Source organism: Solanum tuberosum, unplaced genomic scaffold (assembly GCF_000226075.1).
Source record: "Solanum tuberosum cultivar DM 1-3 516 R44 unplaced genomic scaffold, SolTub_3.0 scf00400, whole genome shotgun sequence".
NCBI lineage: Eukaryota > Viridiplantae > Streptophyta > Magnoliopsida > Solanales > Solanaceae > Solanum > Solanum tuberosum.
In genome coordinates, this window is record NW_006239330.1 from 126,374 (window position 1) to 143,813 (window position 17,440).

Sequence of the window (17,440 nt, forward strand, 5' to 3'; positions counted from 1 at the left end):
TCCTCATTTTCGCGCATCAGATTAGTGTATCTCGCGCATCAGATTAATGTATCAACGCTTATATTATTGTATCCGTTTGAGGGATTTCTGTAATTATAAACTTTTAAGGGATAAATTGTAATTTTACCTTAAAAGTATGTGATTTTTGTAATTTGCCCTATTTTTTTTTTAACTTTCCGCTGAAGTATTCCTCCCTGTTTCTGGTGTTTTCCCTCCCAAGTTCACGAGTTCATAAAGTACGTATTCCATATGCATTTCACCATCTACCGTCATTAATCCATTCATTATCTTCCTTATTTGTAACTGTAATGTCTTAAATTGTGTATCAATCTTTGAATCGTTACACTGTTAATTTATTTTTGTACCCTTTCATATCCTAATTCTTGCAGTATATATAGTTTGGTAATGAATCTTTTGCATATTCAAATTTGCATTCTCTGTATAGCTTTTAATGAGTTAAGATATGCGAAAATGGAGATAGAAGAGAAGAACAAATGAAATCAGTATTATGTTTAGGGATAAAGTGAAGGTATTGGTAGAAATGAATAGGTATGGAAGAGTGAAAAATGACACTGCTTAGGAATCATTTAGATGAAGATGCTTTAGCGTGGGTTCTAAGAGCTTTGTTTTCACCGCGGAGATGATCGACTACTTTTACAAACTCCTTCAGTGCTGGTCTCGCAATGTCAATCTCAACAAGGTAAAATAACATTAAACTATCTTTACGTGACCATTATTTTACAAGGCAAGATTTCGTTTAGACCCTGCTCCAGGATTTTGAACTATTATTTTAAATTGCAAAATAAATTCTTAATAGAGATTATATTCTGACGTATTCATTAACAACGTCGTATCCATCTCGCTGTTAGATGACACTTTGAAGATGGAAAAAAATGGGTGACACTTATGGCTAGCATTTCCATCTCGAGCCAAGTTTTTGAAACGCTAAAAATGTTCTATAGACAAGGCAACAGAGAACTTATTTCCTTGTAACTTTTGCTATCAATTTCGTAGACTACATTTATTGTGGTTAATATCATATGGATGGAGAGTGCTCTCTCTTGGAAGAGTCTACTCTGTAATTTTGCCTGCTGCCATCCAAATATGATGTTTGTGATGGAATTTTATCTGATCTAAAAGAGGAAATGTCAACTTCACATTCATGTAAAAAGCCAACCAGTCATGTAGTGTAGTTGTAATTGTGTGATTTTGGCAGGAAAGGCAAGAGCTTAAAGCAAAGGAGGCAGAATTATATATTGAGAGAAAACCTGCTGTTAAACAACAACTAGCCAACAATATTCAGTGTGAAGCGGTGGTTTATCATCTCGCTTTTATAAGATTCTATACTTCATATTTGTGTTTAAGTGATCCACTCGAGTATCAATAATTTATTTCGAATTTAGAACCTATAAACTTAAAATCTTAAATCCGTCAGCCATAAGCTAGATGATGATCTATAACACATATTTGAAAGTTTCCTATCATCTTAAGACATAAAAAAGTGGTAGAAATGATGGCAATCAAACAATTATTCAGCAAAATGATACTACACATAAATATACAGTTACTTAAGGGTTTGCAATTTACACACACATATTGACAGATTTTTGGGGACATACATAAGACCTCAAGCCAATTTGCAGATAACACAGACAGTCCATGACATATTTATGAATTACCTTTTATACAATTACACCATCCTAAGCTATTCTTATACAACTTTTCATTTAGTCATTTATTATATTTGCATTAATAAAATAATAAGAGATCTTTTGTAATAAATAAATAAGGGATAAGACACAAGTACTCCTATAGACTATGACTGAAATCTCAGAGTTAAAACTTATATATATTTAATTATTTTTATTTCTTTCTTTGTAAAATATTTATTTTAATTTCTTTTCACTTTAAACTTCTTTCAAATTAATTTATTATCTTTTCACTTTTAATTATTTTAAAAAAAATATGTTTATTTTTTTTAAAAATAAAAATAAAAGTGCCTTTAATTTTAATGTTTTAATTTTTTGTATGTTTTATTTGATTTTTTTCACTTATTTTGATATCCATTCAAAATTAACTTATTTTAAATACAAGACATTTGGAATTAAATTTGAAGTCAAATCAAAACAAAAGACAAAGAAAATAAAATCAATAGAAAAATAAAAAGAAAAAACAATGAACGTAGGTAAAAAAAAAGTTTCGATACAAGGTAAAAATGTGTATTAACTTAATTTAAATACAAGATAAAGAAAATAAGAATATTTTTTAAAAATTAAAAATTAAAATTTTAATTTTTTTAAAAAATAATCATTTACACACGTGGCTGGCAAGGGTGTACAAACACAACTAATTTGGGTGGTTGAAGGTGCCATATCAGCACAAAAGGTGCACAAAAATATGAAAAAATGAGTTCAGGAGGGTAATAGGACCTAAGTTAAGTTTAGGTGTGTCTCTGAAATTTCGGTCATAGTCTAGGGGATACTTATGCCTTATCCCAATAAATAACAATACAAATCCCTAACTTTCCTTCTATTCTTTTTCAAAATCTTTGACACTTATCTTTACACAAAGATTTAACTAATTAACTCATTACTTAAAAGAATTAAATGGAAAGCACAAAAAAGAAATGAAAAAAGTGGTATACATACCATAGACAAAATAAAAAACATTAAGACACCATTTATCTTCATAATCACCATTTGGTCAAAGTGATTAATTGAGGTTAGTTTTTCTAATGTTCAATATTATTGTATTTAAGTATCATTTTATTACAACACTCTATCCTTAGTTTGAGTTTGACAATTACTAATACAGAAGTACTACAATGAATACGAAAATTATGGATCATCCACATCAAATTAGTTCGGATAATTGTTAAGGTAAAATAGTAATGATAATATTAATAATTATATTGCGTTATTCTCTTATAAAATTAACAAAACATTTATTTCTGAATACAAATACAACTGAAGAATCAAGCAAATCGATTAAAGTGATGTATAAAAATATTATGCAAGCACGACTTGCATATTTTAGAAAGAAACTAGAGCGATTGAAAAAAAAATATAGAGAGGAGTTTTAGTGGATCAATCTAACAAAAAATACATGGTATTTCAATTTAATAGAGACGTAATATTTTTTTTATTAGAGACTATTCTCCATAGATAAAGAATGGTAGGACGTTGTTAATGTATTTGTTTATTATTTAATTATTATTTACTTCGAAAAAAAATTACAAACACATTCACAAAAAGTATCTCATGATAGATATTACAATTTAACAGTTCAATCTCCTTGGATCTCAATTTAAAAAAAAAAAAAAAACAAAGAGGACCATAAAAACATACTAACAATTCCCTATTCAGTGCAATAAAAATGAAATAATTTAGTAATAAAGCATATATTCTGACTTATTCATTAAAAAAATATATTATTCATCATTTAATAGATGCTAAATTTGATAAGTTTCATTAGGTATCATTATTTCAAAACAAACTTTATGATACAATTAAATCAAGAAATAATAGTACAGACAACATATATAATCATATAATTATTCAAAAAGAAAAACGATTCTAACACATAGATTTTAATCCTCGCGCAAAGTGCGGCCACGTTCCCTAGTGTTTAATATGGTGCAAAAGAGAGTATTATTAAATTAAGGCGAGAAATGTATCTAATGGTAATTCAGTCAAATTACCCTTTTAACTAATATTTTAAGGGTAATATTAATCAAATTACACTTATCCTTTAATTAATGTTATCTTAAAAAATATGAAAAAAAAGTATGACACGGATCAGAGGGAGTAATACAATGTTCAATATTAAAACCAAGTAATTCTTCATTAATTATGCAAAGCTTCATATCAATACACATAATCAAATTTTGCAACGATTTATACATAGAAAATTGCATTTATTGTTACTCCCCACAAAATTGAAGAATGAGGATTTTGTTAATCCCAACATAATAAAGGCGATTTAAAAATGAGCAACTTTCACATATAGCAAGTACAAAAATCATATTTGTATGCTATGACTATAGTTTGTATAATTGCGCTCCATAGCAAACATAAATATGCATATTTCGCTATACATATACAAAAGAAAGCAGTTGTATATAATTTGTTTTCGTTTCGGTATACATATACAAAAGATCAATTGTATAATCTATGTTTGTATAAAGCGAGAAAGAGAGAAAGGCAAAAGAGAACTGAAAAGATCAATTGTATAATATGTGTTTGTATAAAGCGAGAAAGAGAGAAATGCAAAAGAGAACTGGACAGAGGAATATTTGTATTGTATAATTATAAGTGTATAGGACGAAGATATATGTATTTGCATGTGTATATACAAATAGAAACACAATTTATACATTTCTGTTTGTATAAGCAAGAAAGGCGAGGGAGAGACTGGCGAGCGAGATCTGGGAGAGGGGAGCGAAAATATATGTATATATACAATTTTCTCTCGCTTTATACAAACACAAACACATTTTATACATTTGCGTTTGTATAAAAAGCGAGAGAGGCGAGGGAGAGAATGAGAGTGGCAAGCGAGATTCACCAGGAGAGAAAAAATAACAACAGTTTGCTATGGGGTACAATTAAATCAATAGTTTGCTATTATATACAATTTTTCCTTTGAAAATTATCCCATAATTAATTCATTTTATCCATTATACCAAACGACCCCTTAGAATTATATATTTAATCCATGTTTCCTGCTAAAAAAAATAGATGACTATAAAATTGTCATTTAGCAAAAGTCTAAATTAGGAATAAGAAAATAAATATGATAGTTGAGATATTTCTAAACCATTAATTATATAAAGGAAAAAAAAGTCTATACCACAAATATATTTAACTTATTATTATGACAAATTACTTGTTCAATCTTTCAAATTAATACTAATCATAAGCACATATAATTGATTTTTAGGTGTGAAAATTATTTAAATACATATAATGCATGCATAAAATAAGAAAACTCATCTATAGATCTTATTTATATGAACACCAACCATTTAATGTAGTTAAAAATATTTGTTTAGTTGATAATAATATACACAATAATAGCTTATGCAAATGAAATCAAGAAAGCTCTTGACGTCGTACAACATTGTTAAAGACACTATTATTGTCTTAGTTAACCACAAGAGGAAAAAAAGAAATTAAAATATATTTACCATGAAAACGTCGGAAAGTTGGAGAAATTAAAATAAAGTTAAGTAATACTCCCTCCGTCCAACTCCACTATATTAAAAATCGATATCCAACAATACTTGTCCACTTTATGAAATTCATGAATAATTTCACTTAATTCCTACTTTACCCTTATCATTAAATCATTAATTATATTCATTTCCCTATTATATTCAAAGGGTGATATAGTTGGATACAACTCCTCTCCAGTTCTCTTCTCTCCATTTTCCCCAAGTTCTAGCTTGGATTGGAGACACATGTCATAGTTTAAAATTAATGATTGAGATATAATTGATTAAAGTAAATTCCTAACCCTAGTTATTTACTTCTATATATTTGCTTCTTAAATATTTTTGCAATCCAACAATCCTAGATTTACATTATATTTTTCTTAAATATATTTAAAAGAATTTCTTTTCTTAATTACTTGAGTAATTTTTTGCTGATTTTTACTTTTTCCCCTAATGTTTGCCATTTCTCAAATAATATTTGCCAAACAAAAAAAATTAAAAATTGTGACGTAACGTTTTTTTCTAATTTTAGGAGTAAATAAATTGTGTCACTCAACTTTAAATTCTTTCTTACTCCTTAAACAGAGTCCATATTGCTCTACAGACATTGTAGTTCTTAATACTCTATTAGCATAATAAAAACGTTTTAACTTTATTATAATTTTTTTCAAAAAAAGTAAAAATATTCAGTAAAATTTTTATATATGTATGCAGGGCATTAAAGAATTTTTTTAAATATATTTAGGAAAAATATAATGGATTGCAAAAATATTTAAGAAGCAAATATATAGAAGTAAATAACTAGGGTTAGGAATTTACTTTAATCAATTATATCTCAATCATTAATTTTAAACTATGACATGTGTCTCCAATCCAAGCTAGAACTTGGAAAAAATGAAGAGAAGAGAAATGGAGAAGAGCCGAATTCAATATAGTTACTCTTCTATTTATAGTTTCTTAAGGGGTGTGCCAAGTCAATAGTAGACAACTATTGTTGGATATAGGGTGTCTATATGCATATATTGCACACACAAAAAATCAGACTCTTTTCCATTTTAACATGAGATTTGATTTTGCAGTCTTTTACAAACATATTTTTAGTTTTATATTCTTTTACTAGAGATTTTCATTTTTATACATATGAGATCTTTATTTTTACTCAAGAGATTTGAAAATTATTATTTTCTTCAAAAATAATAAATATAAGGTGTAATAACTAGTTACCTGTTATTTGTAGTTTTGATGATTTGACAAACAGGGACCTTGTAAAGGGACTTGCTCCTTTGCATTCTTATCCCTACAATTGACAACTAGAAAAGTACACAAGTTGGTAAGGTTGGTGCATGGTCTCCAAGTATGGTAGAAACCTTGACCAATGGTATGGCCTTGAAGGTTGTTCTCATAAGAACATCCTTCAACAGACACAACCTCAGTTTTTGCATTATAATTTTTGAAGAGCGAAAAGCAAAAACCACTCCTCTCAACAAGTTCTTAATTACCAAAGAAAAACAGGGACCAGATCGAGCAACTTGTGTCTTAGTTGTCTTAGATTTTTATTTAAGTGCTTATCATTGTAAATCTAATCCTGAACTATAAAGGAATTAGATCTTTTGTTCATTTTGTAAGAAGTCTAAATCAATTGAGTTTAACTGGTTTAGTGGGCAGCATTATTTACTGCTTAGTCAAATCCTAAGTCATCTAGTGTTAGGTGAGTTAGTGGGCAACCTTGGGTTGCTTAGTGAATTCTAGGTTATTCAGTGACGGGTAGCTTAGTGGGCAATAGTAATATTGCTTAGTTGCTCTATCTGTAGTGGGGTTGCTAGTGGGGTTGCTACATTTAGGGGGAAGGGATTTAGAGATAAATTCCTAGGTTGCAAGCTGTTGTAATCTGAATCGTTGCTCTATTTTGAAGAAATAGAGTTTGGTTTGAAAAGCATGTGAGGACAGGTCGTGGTTTTCACCGCCCTTAGAGCAAGGGGGTTTCCACGTTAAGTGCTTGTGTTGTTTTACCTACATTGCTTATTTACTGCTTCTACTCGTATTATTGTTCTTACTGTGTCAAGGGACCTGGTCCATTGACTCGTAGTGGACGCCTATAGTTTGGTTTGAAAAGCATGTGAGGACAGGTCGTGGTTTTCACCGCCCTTAGAGCAAGGGGGTTTCCACGTTAAGTGCTTGTGTTGTTTTACCTACATTGCTTATTTACTGCTTCTACTCGTATTATTGTTCTTACTGTGTCAAGGGACCTGGTCCATTGACTCGTAGTGGACGCCTATATTCTAACATTACCCCTATTAATTATATTTTTTTTTTGAATTGAGCAGTATTAAAAAGAACTATTACTTCTTTAATGTTAAAGATAGTTGAAAATAATTGCCAAATAATTTAATCTTAAATTTCAATGTATAAATCAAGTCATATATTTTTTCTTAAAAGGAGAACTATTTGAGAAAATTAAACAACAACTTATAGCAGGGACCATATTAGATTATCACATTTAAGAACAAAAGAGAATGACAAAAAAAAAAAACTAAAATAGAAATATGACTCGAAGAGAAAAGTTGCATATCGATAGAGTTGGTGGAGAGGGGAAAAAATCCATTCCCTATGTCATTTTCATCCGCATTAGGTGGACACAGTAACTCCATCGAGTTCTTCAAAGTCAATAAGAATATCTTCACTCACGAATTTGTTTAGAAATCAAAACAACGTTATCTTCCTATCCTTCATTACCTTTGTTCTCTGTCGCTACAACCACCATTTTGTTTTTGTTTGGGGATGCACTCTCAATTTCAAGCATATCCATGGTGGGCCAATTGGAGAAGCAACAACCCTAAAACGTTTAGAGCGCTTGAATGATGCGGACTCTCAATATTTATGCCTTTTGGAAGATTGTGTTTGGTATTAGCATTGCAACTAGTATGATACCTACGATTAGAGGGTGGATGATTTTTACCGTTTGGACTTTTCTCAGTTTGCTTCTTCGCTTTGCAGTTTTTTGGTGCACTTACAGTAGTTCCTGTTATGTCACATATATACACACAAAAGAATATTCAAGATGGGTCATAAATATTACATGTCTCTATATAACTATTATTGTAACTTCTTTTTTTTATCACTCAAATTGAGAACTGAAACCTTTTATGGCATGAAAAAAATATGAAGAGATCGAACTTCAGAAATTGAAAAAAATGATGAAGAGATCAAATCTTATTAGTAGTGCTGCTAAAAAAATATACTAAATGTTGGTTGAGAAATAAATAAATAATCAATCGGACCTCATAGTCTCATGGTTGAATTATTTTTTTTGTTTTATATACTTTAATGAAGCATGAATTTTTCAATCTTTTTTTTATAGATGAGAATTTTTTTTGCATCTAATAGAGTTGAGGAGCTTGTATTTGTCTCTTTTCTTTTAATCGTATGTTCTACGAAGAATGCTTAGATTTGATTTTATTTCTTTTGTGAAAATCTTGATTGGGTTAAAGAGATGTTGAATGACTTAGAATTTTTTGAGTTTGTGCATTATTGTGGCAGAGACTTGAGACGATGAGGTCCCAGTTGATTTAGGTATTTAAAAGAATCTAATGAAATAAGACATTAAAGCTTCTCCTTATTTTGTTATAGGCGCGTGTAGTCCATGACATGTTATAGCAGTTTTTCTGTATCAAATAATCAATGAAATAGAAAAATAATACAAAAAATAAGTTTGGAGGTAATCCTGGTTAGTTTTTACTTGATTTAGGCTAGGGATAAATACAAAAGTAACTATATGTAAAATAAAATGATTATCGCGAATAGAGCCGTCAAAAAGGGCTTAGCCCATGGGGTCGGTCCGACCCAACCCGTTATTAGGGTAGGGTTGGAATAGTATTTTGCAATCCCGTTTAAAATCGGGGCTTATAAGTCCAATCCTTTTAGGCCCTTAGCCCTTGAGGCTTGATCGGGGCCATGCCGGGGTCGGCCCATGGGCCAAATTATTTAATTTTAATTAAAATAAATATTAAAAAAATAAGAATAAAAAACTAGAAAACCTAATTAAGTGTTTGTGGAGTTTTTCTAAGGAGCTTACCTCATGAATTTCTTTATTATTTAGTTTTGAATATAAGACTTGGATAGTAAACACTATTTATATTATATGTGATAGAATGTTTTATGGCTTGAACAATTAATTAGTTTCTTGATTTCATTTAACAAAATACTTTAAGTAATTATGTATTGCTAACTAAAGTTTTAGTCAGAAGTGTTCTTTAGTTTACTAGTTTGTTTTTCAAATATTATTTACTTAAGTGATTATTATTTTTTTCTTTAAATATTTATTGCTAGATTTTATTTAGAATTATTGAAACAATGTTACTGTTTGTGACATTGATTTGACATAAAAAAAAAGAGGGCCGGCCCGCCCCAGCCCTTGACCCTTCTGGGGTTGGGCTGGGTTGACCAATTTACAACCCTTTGAAATGAAGGGCCGTCCCACCCCAGCCCATCAAATTCTTTGGCCCGCGAGGCTTGTGCCGGGTAGGGCTGGGCTGACCCGTTTTGACAGCTCTATGTATAACCTTAGTTATACTTTGCAGTAGAAAAAAAAAATCCTTCTCCTAGCAATTTTTTAAAAGTACCCCTATTGCTGCTAAGTATGGATGTCAATGGTATAGTTCGTTGGTTATTTTTTAAAAATTATAACATCCTAATTTTTCAGGTATTTTATAATATATAATCAAAATTAGATTTTTTAAAATCATCTCAATCATATCGGTTTCTCCTCGGTATCGGTACGGTTAATTTTTTATTTTTTTTACTTTTAAAATATCACCTCAAAATATAGAGCGGTTGAAGTTGTTGGGGTTGTTAAAGTTGTTAGTTGTGTTGTGTTGTTACTGTTGTTGAAGTTGTAGTTGGGTTGTGTAGAAGTTCTTGTTGGTTTGGGACATGATTGGATTGTGTTTTTGAGTGGTATTCTATTGTATGTTGAAGGATTGTACGTTTCTAAGTGATTGGGGCTGGAACCTTTGAGGTTAGAAGATTTAGAGTTAGAGACGTGAAGGAGAAAGTCGGGCAGCTTGCGAGGAGCACGTCCGCGTCGCGGACTTGTTCCCTCTGTGAACAAAAATCTTCTCCGCGTCGCGGACAGGACGCGGACTCCACTGTTTTCAGAAATTATGTTCGAAGATTTTCTTAAGTTTTGCTTTCCCAAATCATTCCTAAATCATTCCTAAATATCATGAGGTCCTTCCAAACACCAATCAAGTCCTTGAATCCATAATTCAATTCAAGAAAAATTAGATTTCCAAGTCAAGTGAAGTTAGCGCCAAGCTTAGAAGTTAAGCAAGTCAAGGCAAGTCGTTAAAGCTTTTCAAGAGTCGTTATTGAACGTCTTAACGTCGTTTCAAGTCTCTAGTTGAGTTAAGAGTACCAAGTCTCAAGTTAAGTTAAGAGTTTCAAGTCAAGTCAAAGGTAAAGAGTTCAAGTAAAGTAAGGAGTAATGAGTCGAGTCCATTTCTCCAAAGTTAATAGGGAACTATGTACTTCCCAAAGAAGTTTCTAAATGTTTTTACATTTAAGTAAGAAGGAATCATGTTTTCCAAAAGAGCCTTAGGGCTAGTTTTCAAGAAAAGGAACATCGTTTCCAAGTGAGCCTTTGGGTTAGATTGATATATTTACAATAAATCATTATAGTTTGAGAAAATTATAATTTGTAACTATAGTTAGAATTTTGTAGATATTTTCTCTCTTCTCTCTTCCTCTCCTCTCTCATCTCTCTTTTTGCGCTCTGGCTCACCTCTCTCCTCTCTCTCTCATCACTCCCTCACCTCTATCTTATCCCTGACCCCCTCTCTCTCCCCACTCTCTGCCTCCTCTCTCTCAATACAAATACAAACGATAACAATCAATTATACAAATATAAATGTTAATCGTCAAATATACAAATAAAAATAATAACAATCAATTATATAAAGAGAAAATACATAATTACCCCATCAAACTTATACCTGTTTTTCAAGTAGACACTTAAAGTTTGCGAGGGTCCTATTACCCCACGGAACCATTTTCAATCATTAAAAATATACCATTTTAACCCTTTTTCATAGAGGGTGTGATATCACGTTTGAGAAGCGCGTGTATGACTAAAATTCAGCTCCAAACCAGTGCAAAAATGACGCGTGGCATTGCCAATTTGAACCCTCAATTATTGCATCTTCTTTATTTAAGGAAGAGAGCAGCAAAGTTGAAGAACTTCCAAAACATGAGTAAAAAGGCTTTAGCGGAGTTGAAATAGTTGTTAAGGTGCTCTCATTGCTCCACCGCCACCCCCATCGGCCAAGGACGAGGAGACGAAATCAGATACTGGCGTTGTCGCAGAGGAAATCAGCTTGTCGTTGATGAAGTTCTTTTCCGGTGATGCACCAAAAAGACGATTTTTTGATGGACTTAGACTTAGTTATTCAGTTACAATTGAGTCTCTCAGCTATGTATATATGTAAATATTCTATTTTGAGACTCGAGTTGCCTTTTTGGCCAGATATGTATTATCTAAGTTGTTTATGTCTTTGCATGGCATTGAGTTATTCTGTTGAGTAGGTTTCCGCTGAGTTAAGAAAGCCAGGCCAAGGGTTCGCCTGGGGCCAGCAATGGTCTCTGGGTGCCGGTCCCGCCCAGGGTGTAGGCTCGGGGCGTGACAGAATTATTGAAACAATGTTACTGTTTGTGACATTGATTTGACATAAAAAAAAAAGAGAGGGCCGGCCCGCCCCAGCCCTTGATCCTTCTAGGGTTGGGCTGGGTTGACCATTTTACCGCCCTTTGAAATGAAGGGCCGGCCCGCCCCAGCCCATCAAATTCTTTGGCTCGCGAGGTTTGGGCGGGATAGGGCTTAAATGGCCCGTTTTGACAGCTCTAATCGCGAAATAAACACAATATAATTATAAGGGACACAAACACTGTCTTGAGTATGCTAATTGATTGAGAAATAATTAAATATGTCACTTCTTGTTTGTATCAAATTGGGATAAATATGTGTTATATGTCAAAAAGAAAAAGAAAAAAGATATTCAAACTCATTGAAGTCTTATTAGGGGCATGAATTTTGTTCTGAAATGATTGTATAGACCAACTTAACAAAATATTGTTGAGTGTTAATGAACAAACTTATATTTATCGTTTTTTTTTACACAATTTTTTCAATAAATTAGACCACAAGGGTCATGCATCACACGCATAATATATTACTAATTCATTTTAATGTAAACAAGATTTTCTTTACGGAATGACTGATGATATCTAGTATAATTCTATAAGTACTATAAAAAATCATAGGCATGGGTCACCGGATTCACGTGAACTCATGCTCTTTTTTTGAGATTATTTATAGTAGTGTTATATTTTAAAAAAACATATTGAAATATAAATGCTCACATTCGGAGTATCACATAATACGATTATTACTGGTGCACCTCTCTCCGTGAGATTAGAAATTTGAATTTTATATTTATCTTGTTTTATTTTTATTTTTAATATTAGATAACACTTCTCTAAGTAGTGATTGGTAGCACTTTTGGCATTTTAATGGCAGCACTTTTGGCATATATATATATATATATCATAATTAATTTTAGACCAATAATATTAAAATTTTAACGGTTTTCAATAGTAAAACCTAAATGTCGAACCGATTAAATTTATATCTTAGATCAATCTTTTTTATAATAATGCACCCATCATTTCAAAATTCTGAATACGCCTCTGTAAAAAATAGTATAGGATAGATCCACATTTGATCAATCACATAAACTTATACTTCATATGATTATCAACTAACAAAGTAATTCATTTTGTTTTGCCTTTTCAGAAGCTCTTAGATATGGGTCTTTATGAACTTTAAGTTTTTTTTTTTAATCCTCTAAATTAAACCATTTGTTTATGTAGGATCATCAAATAAATCATTGAAGAGATACAAAGAAGCAACATAAAAGTTAAATTGTCACACTATGGATTAGAAACTACAAATAAGTAAAAAAAAATTCAGTTAAAAATAAATGCATGCTTAAATACCAATTACATAATTAATTAATGGGCATGAGTTGTTTCTTAAATGCAAGAAATTAATAAATAGATACCTTATAAATAAATAAATTTCACTTCTTCTATTGTTGAGCATTTTTCAGCCAAATCATCAGAATTGCTTTGCTAATCCATTACTATTAGTAACATCAATTTGGAACGTACAAACTACAATGACAGATATTTCAATATTTCTATATAAATTGGATATTTTCCTAAACTGAATCTTATAGTTATGGTAAAATTATAATACCGAGGAACTATGGTGAAAGAAAAATCTAATCAATCACAAAAATTAAAATCTTGATTATTTCGATTCTATCAAAATTCTCTCCACTAGTGAATTTTGTAGTGCATCAACTCACATTAATTTATGCTCTTCTATTTAAGTTGTATTCGAGTTTAAAAGCAAAGGTGATTTCTGGTGAAAGAATATTATCCTATCGACTTTTGGATAAGTTATATCTATGTGAGATTAATGTTGAAGGTTAGGGAATATGCTAAGAGATCGATAATGAAAATTATGATTAAGGTAAGAAGACATATGGAGATATTGCGTGTATTATAATATATGTTGGCATAATGTATTGTTGTTTCTGTTGATTTTGTGATGCTTTACGTGAAACTAATTCAAGTCGGCACATGATGCCTACTTAGTGTGTATGGTGTATTGATACTATTCTTGTTACACATTTTGTTGGTATAAGTTTGTTTCAGGTTGCTTGAAGCGTGGGATGACAATTACTTATCATCAACTACCATGCATTTAGTATTATGTTCTCAAGTAGAAGTTGTATGAGTATTTTTCGCTATTTATTATATTTTCTATTCATACTTTATTAGCAACTCTTTTACCCGTCTAGACTAGGTCCTTGAAATGGTAGATGCAAATTGGAAAACATTATAGGGTAGATGCAAATTGGAAAATATGGAGGAATTAATTGAACCCTAGCTTGTTGAAGAGCAAATCTAAGCACTGAAACCTCCCAATTATGATCATAATAGGACGCAAGTCCTCCATATTAGGAAACCTCTCGACAACAAATAATTTTGATAAGAGAAGTTCAGTATTTTGAATAATTAATAGAGAGATTAATGTGGTGCAAAAAGAGATAGTATTAAATTAAAGTTTAGATTATATAAGAATAATTTAGTCAAATAACTCTTTTAATTAATCTTTTTTAAGGGGTGAAAAATAAATATGACAGTAAAAATGCACTAGACTAGTAGAATGTTCAATATTGAAATAATGTATAACTTCATTAATCATGCAAAAAATTTCTATTAATAATTAATTCATTTGTAACAGTTTATACGTAGAGATTGCATTCAATGCTACTCCTAGCAACATTAAAGACCACAAGGATTTCGTAAATCTCTATACTTATTATAATTATATATTTGACACATGTTTCTTGCTCATAGATAAATATGACTATAAAAGTATCCTTTAGCAAAATAAAAAAAAGTCAGGAATAAGAAAATCAAAACGATTTGTTGAGATATTTATAAACCATTGATGATATAGAGAAATAATTTATACCATCAAAAAATAATTTAACAGTGTAGAATAAATTACTTATTCCGATGTGATTTAGTTCCGGATTCTTCTTTTTCTCCTCTTGTTTTTAAAATTTTTTTTATAACGTCTTTGATAATGTTGTGTGATGTCAAGATCACTCTTGATCTCATCTTCTCATCTACACAATATATATATAGCTTCTAAAATTGAATTGTGATATTCTAATACTTTGTACAATTTAATGTATAAATTGAGAGTTTGAGACTGGTGATATATCTATAGCTTCTAAAATTGAATTGTGATATTCTAATACTTTGTACAATTTAATGTATAAATTGAGAGTTTGAGATTGGTGACTTTTCTTAAAAGAAAGAACTATTTGAGAAAATACAAGAGCAACTTACAAGAGGGGCCAATTTTTCATATTAAAAGCCAACAAAAGATAATGAAACTGAAAATAATTCATATCTAGCTATCTAGAGAAGCATCATTTTCTATGACATGGTTAAACATAACAAACTATAAATCTAAAATTTCCTTTGACCCCACTTGTAACTAAAAAAGAAACATGACTAGAAGACAAAAGGTGCTCATAGTAGAGTTGACGGAGAGGGAGAAAAAAGATCAATTCCTCTTGTCTATTTCATTCCCATTAGATGGAAGTAGTAATTCATGGAGTTCTTCAAAATCCATGAAAATATTGTCATACGTGTTCTCCTCCTCTTCAATATCGTCTTTGTTCTCTACGTCAACATCAACCATTTCATTATTTCTCTCAATTTCAAGTGTAGGTGCAAATGGACTAATTAAAGATGTGTCAACTTTGAAACGCTTAGCACGCTTGGACGAGGATGATGATGCATTCAAGTTTAACGCTTTGGGCACAATATTTATACTTTTTGGAAGTTTGCGTTTGAAACTATTGTTGTATAAAGCAAGAGATCTACGATATGTAGGAGGATCATGGTTGTGTTCATCAGAATAGGACACCAAAAAAATAGTTCTCATTCTTTGGGCTTTTCTCAATTATTTTTGTAGCTTTGCAGGATCCTGATGTACTACATTTAAAGTAGTTCCTGATATATCGTATACACAAAATATAATTAGTACTGGTCAAATATTACATTTGTCTACATTTACCATTAATAGTTTTTACTACTTTTTATCACGAAAATTGAAAACTGAACAACATTTTCTACGATATAAAAAAATGATAAAGAGAGCAAACCTCGGGAATGGAGAACCTTTGATTGACTTCTGACCATACTTACGCCATGCCCATTTATCATCTATGAGTTCCTCTTGCAACACTTCATAGAAAACTCTTGTTGACTGATTTTTTCTGATTTCAAATTAAAAGTATTAAAATTAAAACTCTAAACACGCACACTTAAAATTTAACAGAGAGAATAGTTACCTTTTAAAAGTTTCGATCAGAGGAGTCTGCATGGGCATAGTTAAATTAGGATAAACTTGATCCTGTATCACAAGTTGTTGTTGCAGATCTATCGATTCTTGTGGTGTTGTAGTAGTTGTTGGCACACACGTTATCATTGTTGGCAATGGAGGAAGAAAAAATTGTTGGCAAAATTGAGTTGGTTGAATGGGATTGTAGTACATTTCTTGGTTTTTATTTTGGTCCATGATTATGACCTGATCATCTAATTTTTCAAATTGTTGTTGTGGATCAAATAGTTCTTGTGGTGTTGTAGTTTTTGTTGGCATACACGTTATCGTTGTTGGTAACGTAGGAAGAAAGATTTGTTGACTAAATTGTGTTGGTTGAATGGGATCTAAGTACAAATTATCATTTTGATTCATAATTATAACCTAGTCATCTGATTTTTCAAGTTGTTGTTGTAGATTAATCGACTCTTGTGGTGTTGTAGACGTTGTTGACACACACGTTATCATTGTTGGTAATGGAGGAAGAATGATTTGTTGACTAAATTGATTTGGTTGAATGGGATGTAAGTACATCTCTTGGTTAGAATTTTGGTCCGTGATTATGACCTGGTCATTTGATTTTTTCTGGTGAGCAACTGAAAAATCTATAGAGAAAATCTCAGATAAGTCATTAAAATTAGGCATGTCAGCAACAATTTTTTTGTCAAAACTATTCCAATCATCATTTTCAGAAGTCACCAAGCCTGAGTTAGGAACTGTAACATCGTTAGGCTTATTAATATTACAACTTCTTACTACGGCGCTTAAATCTCAATCATTATCCTCCATTTTAAATCTGTACATATAATTATATTTAGTTAACTGCAGAAAAATGGGATAGGGGCAAGATAATCCTTAAGAATTTAAAAATGTGTTTATTAAAAAAAAAAGGATATTTTCTGTAAGAGAGGAGTGACGAAAAAGATGGGGCAAGATAATCCTTAAGAATTTAAAAATGTGTTTATTAAAAAAAAAAGGATATTTTCTGTAAGAGAGGAGTGAGGAAAAAGATCAAAAAGGGGGCTGATTTATGAAGGAAATAACTGAATTTTTTTTAGTGGGTAGAAAGTTAAAAATCAAAGACTAGGATGAAGAAAGGTGAACCAAATTGGCTTATTATATAGAGAACTCAGAAAGGTACCTACCCGCTCTGTGCTCATCCATATTCAATTAACATTTAATGAACATTTAATGTTCTT

At 30.9% G+C, this 17,440-nt stretch overlaps 1 protein-coding gene across 1 annotated transcript; it reads right to left on the bottom strand.

Annotated features, from left to right (window-relative positions):
* Positions 1–15,419: 15,419 nt before the first annotated feature.
* On the bottom strand, positions 15,420–16,349 carry LOC107057938 (probable WRKY transcription factor 27). The gene is made up of 3 exons (XM_015303101.1): positions 16,213–16,349; positions 16,024–16,137; positions 15,420–15,738 (listed from the first exon to the last, which is right to left on the bottom strand). The coding sequence occupies exons 1-3, from the start codon at positions 16,347–16,349 to the stop codon at positions 15,420–15,422; spliced, it is 570 nt and encodes a 189-aa protein (XP_015158587.1).
* Positions 16,350–17,440: the final 1,091 nt, after the last annotated feature.